This window comes from Orbicella franksi, chromosome 2 (assembly GCF_964199315.1).
Source record: "Orbicella franksi chromosome 2, jaOrbFran1.1, whole genome shotgun sequence".
Lineage (NCBI taxonomy): Eukaryota > Metazoa > Cnidaria > Anthozoa > Scleractinia > Merulinidae > Orbicella > Orbicella franksi.
Window position 1 is genome coordinate 11482523 of NC_138146.1, and position 21767 is coordinate 11504289.

Sequence of the window (21767 nt, forward strand, 5' to 3'; positions counted from 1 at the left end):
GCACGTCAAGCTCTTCAGGAAATCTGAAAAAAGAACATTTTTATCATGTCGGTTTTGAGCCTCACCTCATTTTATAAAATTGCTGGGATTTTTCTTTGCATTCACAAATGAAAAATGTTACAGTGGTGAGAAAGAACACAAGGTAATGTAACAGCCAATAGTACTTTGTAAAAGACAACCAATTGAATTGTGGTTTTGTGACTGTTTGAGAAAAAGTGTGTGTTTGCGTTTCTTGTGGTTTCTTCTCACATCTGATCAATGGCCTTACTAATACTATGAAACCTCAAAATAATATAGATTTAGCCAAGCCTAAAAGCAGAGCTCCTCAGATATTTTTTGGAATGTTCTTACTAATGAAAATAATCGAATATGTATGTGAGATAAATTGCGAACGATTTAATAGTTTCAGCCAGAACTTGGATTACATCAGCAGATCGAGGTGTAAGATGGTCATTATGAAATATAGAGCCATGATTTCAAGGATTTCTGGGAAGCCACCGGAAATCTTGATCACATAACAGAACTGTCTTCTGTGCTTTTTGGTGGCATTTCTTGTTCTTTCCTACCTTATTCAGAAAGACAAGACATTGTTATTAATCATTATATTCTTTCTTAGTTAACATGGGGACTCCCACACGAGAAGTTTACACTTTTTTGTTGTTGTGGGGACTGATTGAAATGCAGTGGTTACAATACTCAGTTCCTAAATCTCTACCAAATGAAATCTCACAAAAATACCAAAATAGTATACATATGTGAAAAGTTGGAAAGTTTTGTTTTGTAACTTGTCCCCAAAGATACATTTAGCCATCATCACTTTTGTATGGAGTCTCCTCCTGCTGGAAGGGTTTGCAATAAGCAAAATCACACTCGCATGAATGGTACTTATGATATTTTTTTTGCTGATCATGAATACTTGCATAGGCTTCTAATAATAATTTTATTATTCAATTTCAATGTGATTTGTTCTTCTTGACTGAGATTGTGGACTACAGAAGCTGTTATTGGGTTCCATTAATTAATTTTGCTCTGATTAAATTATACCAAGAATTATAAGTAAGCTAAGAGTAAGTTATATTATGTACATGTATTTTGTCTGCACTACACGACCAAATGCACTCAGGTTATGAGGCATAGGTACATTTGTCAGAAGAGCCCAGCATATCCAAGATATGTTTTGATTGACACATCAATTAAGATAATTTACAGCAAAATGGATAAACAATACAGGAATATAAAATATGCACCAAACTGGACATGGGGTTATAAGGCAATCATTTAAACAACAGGTTGAAATAAGTCATAAATTAGGAATAGACAACGCTATTTATACAACAGTAGGGAACAAATTAACCTTATTGGACGTTGCGAATGGCAAGGCTGTCTGTAGAATGTCACAAATTTCTCTACCCTTCCTTTCTACAAAAATACTAATCCTGCAACTTTACTTAAGACCCAGTTCTCCATTTCGTGTTGGCATAATATTAATTTATGCCATGTCCAATGCAGATTATCACAAAATTGATTTAAAAGCACAATAAATATCATTTTAAAGCCAAAAAAGCAATTATTTAAATAAACCATGAGTAAATTATCTCTAAGAAAAACTGATTAATTTAACAGGCACGTTAAATAACTAGTTAATATATGTGTTTCTTAACAATGTAATACAGTGTATCTGTCACAATGTTGCAGCTATGATATTACTACACACAGGATGGGTTGTAGAACTCAACTTCCAAGTCCGTTTATTCAATGAACTTGGTGCAGAAATTATAATCCCATCAAGTTGTATGTAAATACAGAGAAACCAAACAAAGCATTACAATCTTAAGTAATAAATTATTGAACTCTTTTGCATGTATGTACAGTTTATGTTCCATCAACATCGGGGATCTCTCAGTAAGCTGCATCCATGATAAATTAATTTGTTCCCGGATGCATTTGTTTATAGAACTTTTCACACGTTAATATCTCAGTCATAATTATAGTGACCTCTGTGTTCTACAACAATTAGTACACAAGAAAAATACACTCAGTAAGATATTGTTTACAATAAAAATCAATGCCTATAAGCAATCATAAGGACCTTAAATTTATATTTCCTCAGAAATATCTCACCAGGCCATGGTTGCTTTGAAAATCTTTCATGTTTTAATACAGGCTGCCCATGTGTAAACTGTTCATATATTGACTGACAGGAACAGGCATGTAACCGTACTATAGCTGCTACTTAAACACCACTGTTATTCATTTTAAAACATCAATTATAATTTATTATAATCTTTGCACACCAACAGATGACATTCCTTTCTTTGTGAAGGTGAATTAATCAACATGACACGAGCTTGGGACAAAGAAAAATTCTGAGTCCCCAACAGGAATCGAACCCATGACCTTCCAAACACTGGGCCGGCGCTGTATCCACTGAGCTACGAGAACTCATGGAGAGCAAGGTCATTTAACTGAGTTCATATATGACAGGTGTCCTGCATACTGCTAGGATCAACACTATCGAAGTCATCGTGAGTAGTGATAAGTTAATAAAGATGGTGAATTTTTTTTATATGAACTCAGTTAAATGACCTTGCTCTCCATGAGTTCTCGTAGCTCAGTGGATAGAGTGCCTGCCTGGTGTTCGGGAGGTCATGGGTTCAATTCCTGTCCGGGACTCAGAATTTTTCTTTGTCCCATGCTCGTGTCATGTTGATTAATTCACCTTCACATTTCATTACCGAGCTTAAAATTCACCATTTTTATTAACTTATCACTACTCACGATGACTTCGATAGTGTTGATCCTAGCAGTATGCAGGACACCTGTCATATATGAACTCAGTTAAATGACCTTGCTCTCCATGAGTTCTCGTAGCTCAGTGGATAGAGCGCCCGCCCAGTGTTTGGGAGATCATGGGTTTGATTCCTGTCGGGGACTCAGAATTTTTTTTTTGTCCCATGCTCGTGTCATGTTGATTAATTCACCTTCACATTTCATTACCGAGCTTAAAATTCACCATCTTTATTAACTTATCACTACTCATGATGACTTCGATAGTGTTGATCCTAGCAGTATGCAGGACACCTGTCATATATGAACTCAGTTAAATGACCTTGCTCTCCATGAGTTCTCGTAGCTCAGTGGATACAGCACCTGCCCGGTGTTCGGGAGGTCATGGGTTCAATTCCTGTCAGGGACTCAGAATTTTTCTTTGTCCCATGCTTGTGTCATGTTGATTAATTCACCTTCACATTTCATTTCCGAGCTTAAAATTCACCATATTTATTAACTTATCATTCCTTTCTTTGATATACAGTGTGCTTCATTGTTAGTTGTTTACTGAATGTCAGTAGTGAATCAAATGCTAGGGGTTGGTACCCCAACTTTCACAGTAGCAGGCTCTGTCCTGAGATGCAAAGAAAACGTATGTAACTGTTATGAACTTGGCGACTTGTTTTTGAGAGCAAATGCAATTTGCTTTAAACAAGAAACTGGAACATTGCAAGTCACAACAATGCACACAGTCCCAATCAAAGGGCCATCCAGGCTGTTTGGTTGCACATATAACTGTACAACTGCATATGAGTTCAGCTTCCAAAAGAAAATCAGAGTTTGTCAGGATAAATACTGATGTTCTTGCTTATTAAATCTGAATGTGCAGTTCCAGAAGATATTCACACCCAACACCCTTTTATGGCCAGTCTTTCAAAATTCCAAATTAAAGTATGAGGAAGAGATTATTAATAACGCTTCTAATACACCTTTTGCTGTTCATTTACAGAAAACAAACATTCATTTGTGTCCAAATTTCTTTCATTATGGTCATTAAACTCTCATTAACACCAATATGACCTTCATTTGCGCGTAAGGAACGTTCAAGAAAAACATTTACATATGCATTAACATTCAAAATCATCAAAAGAAAAACAATACCTTCATTTGACATTCATTGACTGTAAATGTATTTTCATTTTGGTCGAAAAAAAATTCGTTGTCACGAAACGACAATCATTTACATTTTACGACATTCAGTTTTCAACAAAAGACTTTCAATAACACAATTTGCATGAGAACTAACATTCAATTGCATTATTATGCAACCATATCCATGAAGGTAACAATCTTAAATGCGGTGAGACATACATTACCGTGTTTTCACCTAACGTTAAGAGAAAACAATCGCTCATTAGCGTAATTCTTTTGAACAGAGATATCTCGCCCAATTTTCCTCGAAAATTTGATTATAGAACAAGGGACCATATGTACTTTTTTCAAATCATAATTTCACAATCCTCCCCTTGCAGATATAAATTCGGCCACTTACGAAACTTTTTGCGTACAACTCAGAGGGCGCACTACAGTATTCGTGTGACATACATGTGCATGTAGTGACAGTTCGATTTGTCCAGAAATGCCACGCAGAAATAGAATCGCATTTGAACACTGCGAAAGGATAGTCAGGGCTTTTGAAGATGTCAATGAAGACTATTTACTATTTACTAGTGTGGCAATTGAAGGATAAATCGTTCAGCGAATTTGATATTCTATCTTTCAAAAATAAATGTTATTATGGCTGTAATGTTTGTCTCGCCGCATTAAAGATTGTTACCTTCATGGATATGGTTGCATAGTAATGCAATTGAATGTTAGTTCTCATGCAAATTGTGTTATTGAAAGTCTTTTGTTGAAAACTGAATGTCCTAAAGTGTAAATGATTGTCGTTTCGTGACAACGAATTTTTTTTCGACCAAAATGAAAATACATTTACAGTCAATGAATGTCAAATGAAGGTATTGTTTTTCTTTTGATGATTTTGAATGTTAATGCATATGTAAATGTTTTTCTTGAACGTTCCTTACGCGCAAATGAAGGTCATATTGGTGTTAATGAGAGTTTAATGATCATAATGAAAGAAATTTGGACACAAATGAATGTTTATTTTCTGTAAATGAACAGCAAAAGGTGTAAACAGCTTTCTTCCTGAAAAGTCAAAATTTAATTTGTTTGTGCTTTGAAGTAGTCATGCAAGTCACACTCCTAGCACTGACTTAAACGTTGCAAGTTCTGGCAAGCTCTTGTTTACCTCGGCAAGTACTTAATTTTTCTTCAAATCTCTTAACTTTCTGCGATGAAAGAGCCAAAGAATTTACTTCATTTGCTGAAACCCACAAGAAATACTCTGGCGAAATAAACTTGCAAAGTAAACACAATCTTATTTGTCACGAAAATGAAAGCTGCAACGTCAGCGCATTCCATGGCTGATGTAATAACCTTTTTAAGCGTTTTTAGCGTATTTATTATTTCCCTTCAAATCCAACGCGTCGATAAAACCAAAAGAAAATATAATTATATACGCAAATAAAGAAAACAATACCCGCAACATTGTCCTTGTATTAATGTTTCAGCAGCTTTTGGCAAATAAACATCACAGGTTACATGATTCAAAATTTGGCCGAGAGGAAGTTTGGGTCTGGTCACCGACAAAAAAAAAAACACACGTAGAACATGAACCGCGCTCGGCCCATGGCCGTGCAGTTTATTACCAGCAAGCTTATTTTAGATGTGCTTGGATTAAAATTACTACGCACTTTACTAAGATTCTCATAATCATAGCCCTCACTAGAAATAATGGTTGCACGAATTTCAACAGGTGGGGAATTTTTGTTTCAAAAAAGGTTAAGTTTGAGGTCCTTTTTACTTGGCCGCTTATTTTTTAGAGGCAAAAACCTAAGCGAAACAATTTTCGAGGATTTGAAGAACTTTTTTTCTTTGATTTGTGGATTCCGGTTTTTTGTTCTGGATTCGGGATTCCAGTTTCCGGGTTTTAGGGTTGCCCCATCTTTAACAGTGTGTTTTCTTTACTTTCAGTTCATACATGGTTGTTATCCAGCATTGGCAGACTTATAAGTTTGCCTTCAAAAATAAATTGCAACAACTATTGCATCTTTCATCACCTATTCTTGTGATGAAATGACCCAAAATCCAAGTACAAGAGGTCAAAAGCATAAAACAAACTTACCCAGTAGTGCTTACAGTTCCTTTTACTGTCTGCATATGCCATCCATAAACTGGTACTGCCTGGACAATGTACTCATTATTTTTCTGATTACACCTTTCAAAACGTCACTGTTACATGTATATAATTTGTCCTGAAAAAGCAATACATGAAATGTTATGCCTTTGGCACTTACCAAATATCTTTACGTGATTTACAATGTACACCATATCAACGTTCACAATTCTTTTTGCTTTCATTGTAACTTTTTTTGTGTCATTTTCACTAACTTGAAGACAGGACCTCCACATTAGGTGGTAATTTGCCTCTGGATTCTATGAATTCACAGGGAGTGATAACAATTAAATAATGACTAACTTTAACAAAGGAGGCATTCAAATGTCAGATTTTAATGTTAAGTTTATACCTGTAACTTTACATTATGCTTCATATATATAACCTCTCAATAATTGCACCTGTAGACAGGAGGTGTGCCGGGGGGAAGAGATGTTCTAAATTTTCTGAACTTTTCCCCCTTACTTGTAATAGGATGACTATTATGAACTACAATTCGCAACCAACACCAATATCAGGTTATGTATACACATGTATATTTTGTTGTCTCCTGTAATCGTAAAAAAATAAAAATTTAAAACCCTCCATAAAGTTCGTACTCAATAACACTGCTAGATGTAGCACTGTTACTGGAAATTAATTTAAGTGAAACTGTTGAAACAGCTCTGTCAAAATTGTTTCTAGCAGTTAAGGCAGGATAACAGAATATACACGTAGTACACAGCAAAGGCCAGAGATACACACATGTTGGTCATTAGTTAGGATTTGGTGAGCTTCTGTGCTAGGTACATGTATGGTGGAAAATAATAGACTATCAAAATGAAGGTTCCTGAGACATTTTGACAGCGCAGTTCTCTGTCATAAGAATATCATTTAAATACATTTATTACATATGGTTTGTGTTTAAAACTGATATAATGCACACTCTGATTGGCTAATTCTAGTGCATTATTTACATTTACTTGGTATACGTCAGTAAAATCATAAAACATGTGTGACTAAAATAAAAAAAATAAAATTATTCTCCTGTAATGCCCATGGGCCAATTATGGGCATGCTAAAAAGGTCCTAACACAAAGTAAAAAGAAATTAAGAAAACTATTCCTTTTTTCCTGAAAATTGTAGCGAGAGTGCATTCTATCACCCTGACGAGATAAAATTTAAGGAGAATAGAGAATTCACAAAGTTATACCACAAATGAATTGGTAGGAGACAGGACAAAGGAAACAGCCAGGAAGGAACTGAAACTTTCTTCAAGGAGCAAAAAAGTATGCATGCATAACGAAGAAAACAGTCAGTGACATTCAGTTAATGAGTTAGTTAATAAAAAAATTAGTGTGAAGAAAAGAGTAGAAAGAGAGAGAGTGGAGATAGGAGAGAAGGGTGCGATTATTTGTTTTGGATTTTGAAATTAAGTGGGATGGTACGGCATGTCTGAGACCTGCCCATACCAAAATATTTGCTTTTTTCATCTTCTTTGTAATAATAGTATAGGACTCTGTAATATTTAAATCAAATCGAAGGTCAGTTACATGCGTAATACCAGATTCGAAAAATGTCGTATAGAATATTGGTTTATTATCTATACGAATGTCTTTGTTATTCCATGTTACATTGTGCCACGGTTTCTCTGCAGAGAGCTCGTCTTGAAAATCCGCCCACCACTGAAGCAACTCGGTATAAAATTGAGAAGAGATTGTGAGATCCTTTATATTATAATTGCCATGAAATAAGAAAGGGCTGCCAAAGCGTTTTAGTATGTGATGTAAGTAATTTTTCCATGTGCCGTCATTTTCGCTGAAAATTCTCTTTAGCCAGGCTAGTTGTAAGGATTTAATCATTGTTTCTAAATCAATCATTTTCAGTCCACTCTTTTCATAATCATTTATTGCAGACAAACGTGTGACTTTGTCTACGCCTTTCAATAGAAATTTAAAAATCAATCGGTTCAGTTCTTGGACAACTCCCTTGGGGGTAGTTAATGACGATACATAAACAAATTTTGGGACAATCAGGGATTTTATTATTGTTACCTTTCCATAGAGGGAGAGACCTCTTGCAGACCAAATGTTTGTAAGTTTCTTAACACTGTCCAGGTTTTCTATGAAGTTTTCTCGTGTAGTAATTTCTGATCATAAGAGTAATAAACCCCTAGGGCTTTAATTGGTTCATTTGGCCATTTAATGCCAAAGGGTTTTGTTTTATTTTCTCTTGAAGATCTAATCCACATTCCTTCAGTTTTGGTGGGATTAACCTCTAAACCTGAGAGCTTCTTAAAATTGTTGAGCAGCCTGAAAAGAGTTTGAGCCGAGTTAAATTCCAAGAGAACTGCTGTTGTGTTGACTGTGTATTGGACTAACTTTGTTTCTTTCTCGCCAACAGTGATGCCTTTTATCATTGAATTTTGTCTAATTGCAATAGCCAAGGTTTCAATGGCCACCACAAAGAGATATGGAGAAAGTGGATCTCCTTGCCTAACTCCTCGTTTAATTGTGAAGTAATGAGTGGTGATGCCATTGTTAATAACGCAGCTTTGTATATTTTTATAAAAAGTCATTACCCAAAGAATAAAATTTGGACTAAAATTAAATGATTCTAAACATCTTTGAAGAAAATTAAGTTCCAAACTATCAAAGGCCTTCCGGAAGTCAATGAAGAACAACAAACCGGGAATATCTTGTTTGGCTGTTAAGTCCATTATGTCAAAAATTGATCGTACTGTTTCACCGATATAGTGATCTTTTATAAAACCAGTTTCATTGTGATGGATAATGTTCAGAAAGACATTTTTTATTCTAGTGGCTATAGTTTTAGACATAATTTTTGCGTCCATGTTTAGAAGCGAGATTGGTCACCAGTTATCCAAAAAAGAGCGGTCCTTTCCTTTCTTTTTGATAAGTGTTATGACTGCTTGTCTTTGTGAGCATGACATTTCACCTTTTTCAAAGCATTCATTTGTACATTGAATAAAAGGTTCACTAATTAATGGCCAGAATTTATTGTAGAATTCAATGGGAATTCCATCGTTCCCAGGAGTTTTGTCATTTTGGAAACACTCTAAAGGCAAGGCTCATTCTTCTGAAGTGATTTTACCCTCACATGACATCTTTTGTTCTTCTGAAAGTTTGGGAATTAATAAATCTTTTAGGAAAGTTTCAATCGCTTCATTGCTCTTGTTCCTACTCGTGTATAACTCTTGAAAAAAGCGTCGTTTGTACAAGATATTAAATGGATCCGTGGTAATCGAACCATTGATATTTAATTTTCTCATATGCTATTTGATATGATTTCTCTTTTCTAGATTCCAAAAATATTTGGTACCTTTCTCACCGTGCTCGTGCCAACGGGTTCGTGCACGAATAATTATTCCTTTGACTTTTTCTTCATAAAACAATTCCAGAGTTTCTTTCACAATTCTCATATTAAGTGTAAATACTGCATTGGGGCATAACCTCTCATTAAGAAAATAGGGCCCATGTACCCCCAACCAAAAGCAGTGGCACTAATAAAATGAAATAGTAAATCCAAATCAAAGTGGAGCTTTAATTGCAGACAGGATTTACGTGCACAATCTACTTGACATTTGGACTATATAAGCATTTCACCAAACCAAACTAATTGGACAGACAGCAAAATTAAAACAAGGAAATCTACATTATAAACACAATATGCATATCACTTCATCTGAGTATCAACAGCAAATAACTTCTCAATGAAAGGTAACTGAATGAAAGAAAGGATAAAGAAAATTCGTTTAACTTGCAGTGTTAAAGTTTAATAATTATTCACGCTGAAATTTGAATATTACAGTGTGTATTTTTGCCAATTTAGCTTTGCAGTCATTTTATTGGCAGTAGCTTTGCCAGTCTTCAACCAAATTAACCTGGGAATTCACCCAAGCATTTCGCCAAACCATGCATGCAAATAAAACAAAATGAGGAAATCTCCATACTTTGTAATCACAATATGCAAATCTTCACATAGGAACGTCAAAAGTAAATTTAGCAAATCCTGTTCACTTCGGCTTAAAATGGTTTGTACACCTGTCTTAGTTTTCAACAACAGAAGAAGAAATTTTAGCAGTCTACGAGGCGGCTGTGCCAACTAACACAGAGAAAACTTCAAAACTCACCCGGCCGTGTTTACAAATAAGGTTTTGGTTAAGCTTATTTTTAGACGTGAGGTTATAAGCTTAAGTTGACGATAAAAATCAGCTGAAAACTTAATTTGTTTACAACTTACAACAACCTCCACCAAGCGATTCACGTGTCATTGTTTAGAGATGAGTGAAATTAAAACGATGTAATTTATAAAATATCTCACAGCGTGGCTTCAAATAAGGAAGACTTTAAAATGGATTCCAATTGAAAATAAGCTTATATCGCCGAGGTAACTTGTTAATTTTCATAGCAAACGCAACAACAAAAGTCACTTACCGCAAGTTGCCAATTCAGTTCGGCCAGTGTAAATCTTCCAGGTAGAAACTTGCAGCAAAAGTTGTGAAGACTGAACTGAACTAATCTTTTTGATAGATCAACCAATCGACCACTTTTTTCCACTGTGTTTACTGTTTTGTAATTTCTCTAAACACTCAGGCATGTTTGATTTCTCTTGTTCATGACCTGACCAAATCATGTGACTTTTCTTGCACAGCTGCACAGCGTCATGTTGCACGAATCAGTTAAAACTTGGGACTACAGTCTTCTGAGTCAATATATCGGATACTTTCGCCTCCTTTCTATGGCTCTCGTTAGCTTTGGTTCACAGCATTGTTTGGTATTATTTCACCTCCTTTCTCTAGCCCTTGACTCGCGATAATTCACGGCATTGTTCAGTACTGTTTCGCCTCTTTCCCCAGCGCTGGCCCGCTCTTTTTCACGATCTTCACTACTTCTTTGCCTGTTAATTCCTGCTTTCTGTTTTTTTGCCTCAGTTCAACCCCATCTTAAAAACATTAGATCAACCTCTGCTATCGTTTGTCGACATAACAAATAGAAATGAGTTTTCTTTTCTTTAAAAATCCTGCCAAGAAAAATGGCATTCTTCCGCTACAAACAGAGGGTGCATGTCTCTGCCAACCTATTAGCTGGAGTATGGCCGCCATGTTTGGCAACTCCGCCGCCATTGTCGTCGTCGTCATCGTTGTCGTCGTCGTGCATACGCGCCCATGAGCAATACCGTTAGCCATGATAACCGTGTGAAAATCCATTCATGGGTTTCCTTTTCTTTCCCATATGAGTATGGGGCTCTGCTTGGCAGCCCTTTGGGCTGCTGGAGCTCTGCTATCAAAACTTGTGTTCAAGGTTTTCTGACTTTCATTGTTATCACATTGAGGGGTTTCAATAAGTTTTTTAGCAGGTGGGCATTAGCGTATGACAACAGGGCAAAACAAGTATAAGGCCCATAGGGCCTTGACAAGCTAGAGGGTCCTGAGTATTCCCGCCCAGAAATTTTGAAATCAAAGACTAGCAGGATGCATTTTCCTGTAATTTGGAGCATAAAAGTGGATAAATCAGTTTTCATAATCTGCTACTCAGTCTGATTACATAAAAAGTTGGTATCACAATAATTTATATTCAGTATTCCATACATGTAATTACTGGCTTTGACAGGTTTCTAGCAAAAACAAACTTGCAAGAGTTTTTTTAGTAAACCACACAAGCAAAATTCTGCATGCATCTACGTGTATACTGTAAAGAGACTTTATACATGAGGTGTTAGATGGCTTCTTTCCATTGTTTTAAAAGTGACTTAATAGCACAGAATAAAGCTTTTCAATGTCCAGGTGAAGGATTAAACTGAACGTGTTATTTTTAATTCAGTGCAGACAGGTTATGTATTTTTGTCTGCTGTTTGTGGGAAAATGAAACTTGAAACTCATACCAGCAGAGAATAAATTGGTCATATGCTAGGCAACCAGTGAAAATAGCAAACTGATTGTGATGACTATCTATAGCTTTGTCGCTTTCTAGGGCCAGCCAGGCCAGGCTGAGAAAAAATTGCATACTTCCTTCACACTTTATAGACAAAGAGCCAGAAACAGAAAAAAAAGAATGTATATTGTGTTTTCATACTATTTCGCGCTAAATTTATAGTGATGAACCGTGAACTGGGGAGTTTTTTCACCAGTGGTAATTGGACTTCACAGTCAATTTCAGACCATTTACCCTTGCAGGGAAATGCAGAAATACATTTAAGTACATCTGACAACATGAAGACAGTACTATAAAATCAAAACAGGCTCTTTTAATGAAGTTTCCTATACAAAAAAGTGAGTAATTTACTTGTCCTTAGGAAAACTATCCATGAAAAACTTTTCACTATTCACTTCGCAGTGCTTTTTTGACATACTAAATAAATAAACTCTTTCAGTATATTTTGCAACGTAAAGTTTATTTCACATGAAACTGGACTTCTTTCTTCAGTGGCGCAGAAAAATATTGAGTTATTTGGCGCGTGATTTTGACACATTTCAATTGGGTTTTCATGCATATAACAAGTTTCCACAATGCATCATTGAGCAAATTTACAGGTGAGTTTGGTTTGCAATTTGAAGATACAAGAGTGATAACACGTACTATAGCTGACAAAATCATGTTTTCTGTGACTTGAAATAAGCTTTTTTTTTTAGAAGACTGTCTTCCTCCGGGAAATAACATGGGACAGCAACAGTACTATTTAAATTATCAATGAAGCAGCCGGGCAAAGCTCTGTTCTCAGCCAATCAACTTGACTGGTGCCCAGCCCTTAATGAAACCCCTGCACATTGTTATTAAATAAGATATCCTGTATACATTATTAGTGATTTAACAGGCTCACATTGTTTAGGGGTAGAGCAACAACCTAAGAGATTTCTTCTGCCCATCCATCTCTCATTAATGCGTGCAAGGTCATAAACTAAGATCTTTTTCTTTCATTTTATGAACTGCTGGTTGATAATAATATTTTGTGTTTTTTAAGCTTCATTAATTTGTTTAGTTTTGTTGTTGCCTTTTGATCACTCTATCTAAACTACATGTGGTATGTTTATGTGCTGTTCATTGTTGGGAGAGTTTCTCTCTGCCGCTCATCATATTCATGTTGAGTTTTTGTAAGCTAGTGCTTTCATCTTTTAATTGCAATTTATTTTCATAGGTGCTGTTGGTTTCTAGTCAATTTCTGTTTGTCTTCAGATGTATTGTGTACTTTAAGTTTGGTTTCTAGCAACCGCATTATACAATAATAATTACTGTATGTATGACTAAAACGTTTGTTTGTGCACTGGATGTTTGACTATTTTCATTGGCTTTGAAATCTGAAATTATCTGATCAGTCTGATTAGCTTTATACTACTTATATCTAAAATTAAGGTAACTTAAAACATTTCTAAAATAATTATTGTCTCCTTCCCTTACATGCATATCCTGGAAACTTGATAAGATGAGGAAAGGACCGGTAAGTGATGTTTTCTCTCACAAGTCAAACTACTAATAAGGCTCTTGTTGAAAGTTCATTCCATCGAGTTTTCTCCAAAGGATTTCTGAAATAAATTAAACACTCATTTAGGGAATTGGGTTCAATTGACCATGATGATTGACCATGATGATTGAAAACTACTAACCTCCAACAAGGTTAATAATCTTAACTGATATCTAATCAGAATACAGCCTTTTAGAAAGTTCAAGCTGTCTTTTCTTACCTACTCATCTACTTATAGCTCAGGAAGCTACAGCTATAGTGACTTAATTACTTTTGGATGATCTGCTTATATAGGCTGTTTTGTCCAGTTTGTCTGTTATGGTTATAACATGGTAATAAAATCAGTCTGTAGAAACAGTTGAGTAGTAGAACAGCATTTTACTTGGCCAATTAAGCCAGGTTATCAGGCAAACGCATAGTCTTTGTTCTTACTGTTATGAAATTACATGTAAGTTATCACACAAAAGCAGATGATTGGCTGAAATCAAAATGATGACTAGAGGCCATGCACCAAGATGCATGCATTAAAGCGTAACACAATATCTCTACAAACATTCCATTACATCCATCTTAATCTTTGGCATTCATTTGAAGCCTTTCACTAATGACTTAACAAACCAGATACTGATAAAATGTCTTCATAATAAGTGCAGTTTTGGATAAATATAGTTTCAAAGGAAAAAAAACATTTCTATGGCTTATAACAGGCTGCAAGTGATAAAGAATCAAGGTATGGTGTATAAACGTTTCCACATGCACACTGAAGTACGTGTGTATCATGAAATAAACCGGAAACAGGCCTGTTGCCATCCACATTTCATCTGTTTCTTGTCAAATAATCCAGTAAGTCTGCTGATAAGTATTCCACATTGTTATTTTCCTTAGTAGAAGGACCTTCACTGATATTGAAAAAATGATAATATTTCCACACTTTATACCTGGCATTTACCATACATGTAGATCTTGCACAACATCCAGCATGTTGAAATCACAGAAGGCAAGGCTGTCAAGCTGAGTGTCATTATTTTAGGAGTGCAAAAAAGCAGGGTACAAATAGTGCTAGTGAAATAAAGAATTAAATGAAAGACAAATTAAAGACAGGAATTCATTTTAATGTTTTTTGTGAAAAAAATAATGATATAGAATTTGTCTGTACTGTTTTAAGTCTTTTATGCCACTATAAAACTTGACTCACATGCATCTGAAACCCTTAACCCGTTAAATTTTTGTTTTTTTTGCAAAACAAGGAAAGAGGAGTACGGAACGTTATATATGGCTTTTAAAAAGAAAAACTTGTTATTTCGTTGACAGTTGACCCCCCATGGATTTGTAATGGATGTGTGTAGATTTTTTGCAGTATTTGTGTCTGGCAAAATTTCAGTTAAAAAGTATAATTTGATTCCAGGGTGGGTTACTTTCAAATTTGTAGTTTTCATACCCTTATTTATGCACAATCACTACATGTAAAAACTACCAAATTTGCCCAAAAGCAACGAGCTCAGTTAAGATGTTATTTGTCAAATTGTGCATCTTTTGACAGAGCAATTCCCCAGAATAATAAAGGATACTTCATTAACTTGAAACGCTCCATTGTTATGAAATAGCACACATGTTGAGTCATTGTTTGCCAGTGCACCATATTTAATAGAAAGGAATTAAAGGGTTAAGGTGGCTGAACACAGTTTTGGATACCTGTGTTTCATTCACCTTTTCCTCTAAAACCCTTGATCATTTGGTCGCCAAAAATGGCAGCACGCAAGTTAACGACAAAAACTTTGTATTTTTTTATACTTAAGCTGACATATGTGCTATTGCCATAGCAACATGAATAAATATAAACAGGCCTTTAAAATCGGTTTTGTTTATTTGCAGAAAATCTAGTCATTGGATTTTCTTTATCATTTGCATGGTTGTAATGATGCTCACAAGTTAACACTATTTTAATGATAGCTTAACAAAGAGATTTTAATTATCCCTTGTAGAAGGTTAACTGGAATATCTAGAATTTCTTCTGTTAAATGTAAATTTTTTTCGATGCTCCAGTTACTTATTTCCTAAAGTATTTTTGTGGCAAATTTCCTGAAATTCTATTGAGTGGTTCTCGAGAAATAGATGTATTTCTGAGAAAGCTATACTGTATTCAATCACAATTTTTTGACATACTATGGATGCGCTGCTTTTAACTGGGTTCTTTCGGTACTAATGAAAAATCTGCAAATTGCTAGGTTCTTTGCATCATTACCTTTTCTAACATACATTTCTAATAAAAGACAAAACAATAAATACACTGTGTTCAATTATGAAGAAAAATAGCACAGATAGCACAGGCATTGAGCAAATAAAATGATTGCTGTATCAGCACGATGTTTGCTTTTTGTGATCCTTGTGCACCCGCTGAATTGCATCAGCAAGAACGTGCACGGAAATATTGTGTTCAGCCACCTTAAGGCTTGTCACTGATGCTTAACTATAAGCATAAGTCATAAAAGTATGGAATTTCTCTGCCTTCTCCTTGTACCCACACACCCTTTGGCATACTCCTGCTTTAACCAGAACCACAGCAAGTCAGTGAATAGAATGGACATTAAAGGGACAATGTCATGAATTGCACATGCGTGACGTTTCACTTGAAACTTGAAAAAATCAGGTGGAATTTTCCAAGTTTAAATTTGGCAAATTCAAAATGGTATTGACTGGTGGAACCAGTCGTGGTGTGTGAACAAGGGGAAACTTACTGTGATTCATAGCCCACGGTACTAACACAGAGAGATAAAGCTGCCGTAAAGGGATAATTTAGAAGGCAAAATATTCCATACTTGTTTTGGGCAAGGTTAGTGACAGCCTGTCAGCCCTGAATATAGTGCTCCTCCACAGTGAATGCAGAGTCTTGGTCAGTTGAGGTACTCGGCTCATCTTGATCTCCTTATCATAGTTGGGAACCTGTATTCATTTAGCTTTTAAATGATGCATTGATCATAGAATTTTGTAGAGATTTGCTGCCTGTAAATATGGGGAATACGATGACAGGTCGGAAAATTCGGATTTTCTTTGGTTGCATCGAAAAGACCCTTTTGGTGAAGTATTTTCAGAAATATACTTTCAAAGTTCCAGCGACCTCACATTTTTGTGAAATCTAGGAAAGTTCGAAATACCGCTCAATCAACCAAGATGGCCGATGGAATTTATGCAAAATTGCACATTTTCAACACGCCGGTACAGAAAGAAGGGAACTTGCCTGGATTTCATATTCACACAGTTTCACGAATTTTCCAACCTGTCGTTGGATTCTCCATATTTACAGCAGTGGCTCTTAACAGTCAATTTGACGGTTATTTTAGTGAAATACAGCATGATTATTTAGCCTTGTGGCCTCAAAATGGTAACAAAGTACGAAATCTGCATTCACATAGCTTTCAAATGGTGTATTAAATTTAGAAATCTGTTGAGAATAATATTTACCTGACACGGTTAGTATTGTGAAGTTGAAAGATACGAGGATTGTGTTACAATTCAGCAGTAGCTATAGTGAAATGCAGCATGATTTTTATCCTGTTTAGCACATCTTGACCTTTAAATTGTTAAGTTCTCCAGAACCTGCTTTCAGTTAGCTTTGATATGGCGTATAAAACTTAGAAATCTGTGGAGATTTATCAGAGAAACAAGGCAATGTAAGATCGTTAGGCAGTAACTAGATGTGCTGTTATGAGTGCTGATCATTTATGGTACGCAGCTTTTCTAAAAATAGCATGTGTGATATGCACATGCTAATAGATGCATGTCTCAAACAGTGTTTCTGCCAGACCACGCCATTGCGAGAATCCCGCGTTGTAATCAGAGATGGCCCCTGAAAAATGAAAAAAGGGCCAATTTAGCCATTTCCTTTTACAAGACTGCAGGCTTAACACAGGCACAGTATTTTAAAAGCCATCCCAGGGCTTGAAATTGCAACCAATATGGTCACCAATGCAACTAGCATTTCATCCTTGGTGACCAAAAATTCAGGTTTAGTCGCCATAATTGTAAGAACAGGTATTCAAAGATGGCTGACAACTTTGAGTGTGTTTATTGCATGTGCTTAGTCACGTGACATACAGTGTACATCATGACTGACTAGGGAGGGGAGAGTAAACTAACATTTTATGTCAAATCCTACCCTTGATAAGAATTAAAACACTTCAAATTAAAGTAAAATGATATGTTGAACTAAAATAAATGTCACCGTCTCTGGTTTAAAGAAAGTAAATCAAAAACTGAACACAGTGTGTAGTTTTATGGGTCTACAGGTCAAGCCGGTTTGGTGCTACTACTTTTCTACCACTTCGGGTGACATATGGATCGGTAATGTTCTCCTTTGCTGGTTCTGGGTGCATGTCTTGCTCCTGGGATGGTATATCTGGCAACAAGATGGGAATTCTAACTGTACTACAGTTTGGTCTGCTCAGGAAGGCAATTCTGCATTCACACCAACCATGCCCTGGTGTTGGCCAGACTCGCAGATGTTGCCTGTTGCGGCAATACTTTCTGCCATCTTCAGCCTGCACCACATAGGATCATGGTGTATGGTGATGCTTGACTACAATGGTTGGTTTCCATACTTTGGAGTTTGTCCAAGGCTGGAGACAGGTCTATGTCTGGCAATGGTGTTGTTCGATAATCCAACAAGGCCAGGTACTGGTCATTTTTTTCCCACAACTTCTTAACAGTTTGCACAGCTCTCTCCACTTCTCCATTGGCTTTTGGGTAATATGGTGATGTGCTTAAAGCCATAATCTTTGACAAATTATTTGAACTCACTACTGCTGAACTGGGGGCCATTATCTGATACCACCTCTGCAGGGATCCCATGGACTCCAAACTGCCTTTTCAACTCTTCTCTCACAGCTCCACTTCGTAGAGACTCCAACTTTGTAACTTCAATGAATTTGCTGTGGTAGCAGACAGAGTAAATAGTGTTCTCCGCAAAACTCAAATAGGTCCTAGCAAGTAATGGTGGCACTGAGGGCTTCAGTGGTTTTCAGAGGGCTGATTCTTGGCGTAGTCTGTACACACACTACAATTGTCTACCAGTTGCTCAATTCCTAAGGCATTCCAGGCCAAAAGAATACCTCTCTGGCGCTTTGTCTGCATTCGACTATTCCTAAATGACTCTTGCGGATCTGACGGAGCATTTCAGGCCTAAGAGACTTTGGAACAATTAGGCGTGTTCCATTGAAAAGGAGTCCGTCTGCAGGGGGGACTTCATCTTGGAATGTCCAGTAGGGTCTTGCCTCCAAGGGAACTTGTAGTTTTGTGTGGCCATCCATTTTTTTACCATTGTAAGAACTACTTGTAGCTTGGGGTCTAATTTTGTCTCCTGGAATTCTTCATATTGTTTATCTGAGACTAAGAGGACCACATTTATCTCTTGGAATTCTTCATAGGCTCCATTGTCATTATTCTGCAGCATATCTCCACATCATACCCATGTATATTGAGGATCAATTTCAGAAGTCTCAGTGGTACTTGCGGTAAAGGTTTGTTGCTGATGGCTTGGAGAGGCTTATGATCTGTCTCAGTTACAACACTCCTGCCATACATGTACTGATGAAATTTGTGACAGGCAAAAATGACTGCTAACATTTCGGTTTCAATGGTGTGGACCTTGTTTCAATGTCAGTAAGTGCTCGGGAGGCATAACACACAGGTTTGGTATCTTACAACAGCACTGCTCCCAGTCCCTTTCCACTTGCATCGCACTGGATAGTTACTGGCTTATTGACATAGTATTGTAGCATTGGAGCTTGTGACACAAGTTGCTTGATCTTCCTGAAGCTCTCTATCTGTGGATGGTCACAGTGGAACAATACATCTGATTTCTCTAGCTGTCTTAAGGGAGTGTCCATGGTGGACAGTCCAGGCAGATACCTGCTCAGAAACTACAAAGCCAAGAAGCCGTTTCACATCTTTTTTGTCTTTGGTTCTGGCATCTCATGGATGGCTGTACCCTTCTGGGGATCAATCTTCAGGCCCTCTGCGGTTTGTGAGTGTCCTACATAAAGTACTTCTCTCTGGCAGACCATGCATTTCTCTTTGTTAAGTTTCCAGAAATTTTTGCAGTCGTTCGTCATGTGTTGTTTCATCTCCTCCAATGATTACATCATCCATTATGACCTCAACACCATCTAGGTCTTCAACCCTCTGGTCTATGGTTCTTTCGAAGATTTCTGTGGCATATTTTACTCCAAAGGGCAGCCTTGTGAACCTATTGGAGTGTTAAAGGTGCATAGATCTAAATTTAACTGCCAGAAGCCACTTTTGGCACCTTGAAGATGGCTACTGTAGCAACTTGATCAACAGTTTTCATAGGATGGGAGGCATGTGGGACTTCGTGGGAGGCATGGTGGTCTCATGGTTAGTACGATCGTCCCTGGAGCAAGCAGTCCAGTTTGAGCCCTGGTTGGGGACACGGTGTGGTGTTCTTGGGCAAGACACTTAACTCTCACAGTCCCTCTCTCCACCCAGGAGTATAAATGGGTACTGGTGAATTGTTGGGGAAACCAAACAAATTGGGTGGAGTGACCTGCAATGGACTAGCATCCCATCCATAGGGAGTAGAAATACTCCTAGCCGTTTCATGCTACAGAAACCGGGATAAGCTCTGGCAGCTATGAGCCATCAGCTCCAAGGCTTCACTTTTTCATAGGATAGTGGGACCTCTTTATGGCAGCATTTAAATCTTGCGGATCAATGCACAATCTCACTGAACTGCTGGGCTTCTGAACTATTTCTAGTGTGTTCACCCACTCTGTCGGTTCCTATTGCCACACAATAACTCCAAGCTTTTCCACCCTTTTCAGTTCTTCAACAACTTTCTCTCTCTGAGGTACTGGTATCGTCCTTGGGGAATGTATAACAGGGGTAGCACCATCAACCAGTTCAATATGATACGTCCCACGCAAGCATCCTAATCCTTTGAACAACTCTGGATGGTCATCTAACTCCACTGTTTTTGCAGGTGGTTTGTTGCTGGTCAGCTGGTGAACTCTCTTTAGTAGGCCAAGTTTGACACATGTTTCCACGAAGCACTGATTCTACTTCGGGTTCTACAACAAAGAACCTTGACATCTTCGGCATTATCTTTGTATTTCGCACTCGGCACCACTTCTCCACAAGGTTTCAATCTGTGCTTGGAGAAGGAAATCAACGCAGTATTTGTTGTTTTCAGCAGAGCTTGTGGTCTTTGCTTGAGATTATTGTAAGTGCTCAGTGACATAACATTAGCTTTTGCACCACTATCCAGCTGGAAGTGAACTTCAGTATCTTCCAGCTCAAAACTTCATAAAACTGCTCGTCTTCTGCAATACAGTTTGACTTAACTGAGTAAACAAACAACGAGTCATCTTTGCTTTCTTCGTGGTCACAGTCCCCTTCTGTTTCCTTGTTGGAGTTGGCCACTTCTTGTAACTGATGGACATCCTTTGACAAACAGAATTTTGAGAAATAATTCATCTTTTTGCAGTATCTGCACTGCTGCCCGATTGCTGGGCATTTCTTGTGTGTTTTATCATAACCACACCATCTGCATTTGTTTATTGGTGTCTTGTGCTTCGATTTGACATCCTTCATTTCAACAGTCTTTTCAGTAGGTGGCTTCCCTTTGTTTTTATTTGAACACTGCCAACGATTCCATGGCGTACATTTTTCCTTTCCACTCACTCATCCGCATGAACGCTAACACCTGCCTGATTGATCTTTATCCTGCTTCCGTGGCCAGTTTGTGCTTGATTTACGAACTGGAAAAATTATCAGATCAGCTTTGTGACTGTCTAACTTTGTGACTGTCACAACATTAACTTTGTTGTGTTTTTCATAATTTTATACTGTAGTATTAGTAACAATGCAGAGAAGCCGGGCCAGCGTAGCACCATGGGTCACAAGTTACCTATCAATAGCAATTTGACTATGATGTTTGTCTGCCTCTTGTATTTCTCTTGGCTTTATGTTAAATGATAGTCAATCTTAAACAAAGTTTTGTTAAAGATGACTTCTAGTCCATACTGTTAAGTCTCAACACTCCTGTGTTATTAATTACAAACCACCTACCTTACATGTATCTTGGAGGCATTTTAAATTCTTTTCCCAACAGTTTCTTTGATTTTTACAGCTATGAAATGGTTTCAACAGGTGACCATATCAAAAAGAGGGAAACAGAAATAAACATAAAGCTTTGCCTCCATAATTGTGGTTAACCTGAAACTGAATT

At 37.0% G+C, this 21767-nt stretch overlaps 1 protein-coding gene across 2 annotated transcripts in view; it reads left to right on the forward strand.

Annotated features, from left to right (window-relative positions):
• Positions 1-21767, forward strand: part of LOC145479968 (delta-1-pyrroline-5-carboxylate synthase-like) — a 192779-nt gene that overhangs the window by 54801 nt on the left and 116211 nt on the right. Inside the window, exon 5 of one of the 2 annotated variants that reach the window (XM_081458450.1) lies at positions 13487-13501. The exons of the other annotated variant lie outside the window; for it this stretch is intronic. Coding sequence (XP_081314576.1) covers positions 13487-13501 — 15 coding nt within the window. The remainder of the gene's footprint in view (positions 1-13486; positions 13502-21767) is intronic. 2 annotated transcript variants of the gene reach the window in all.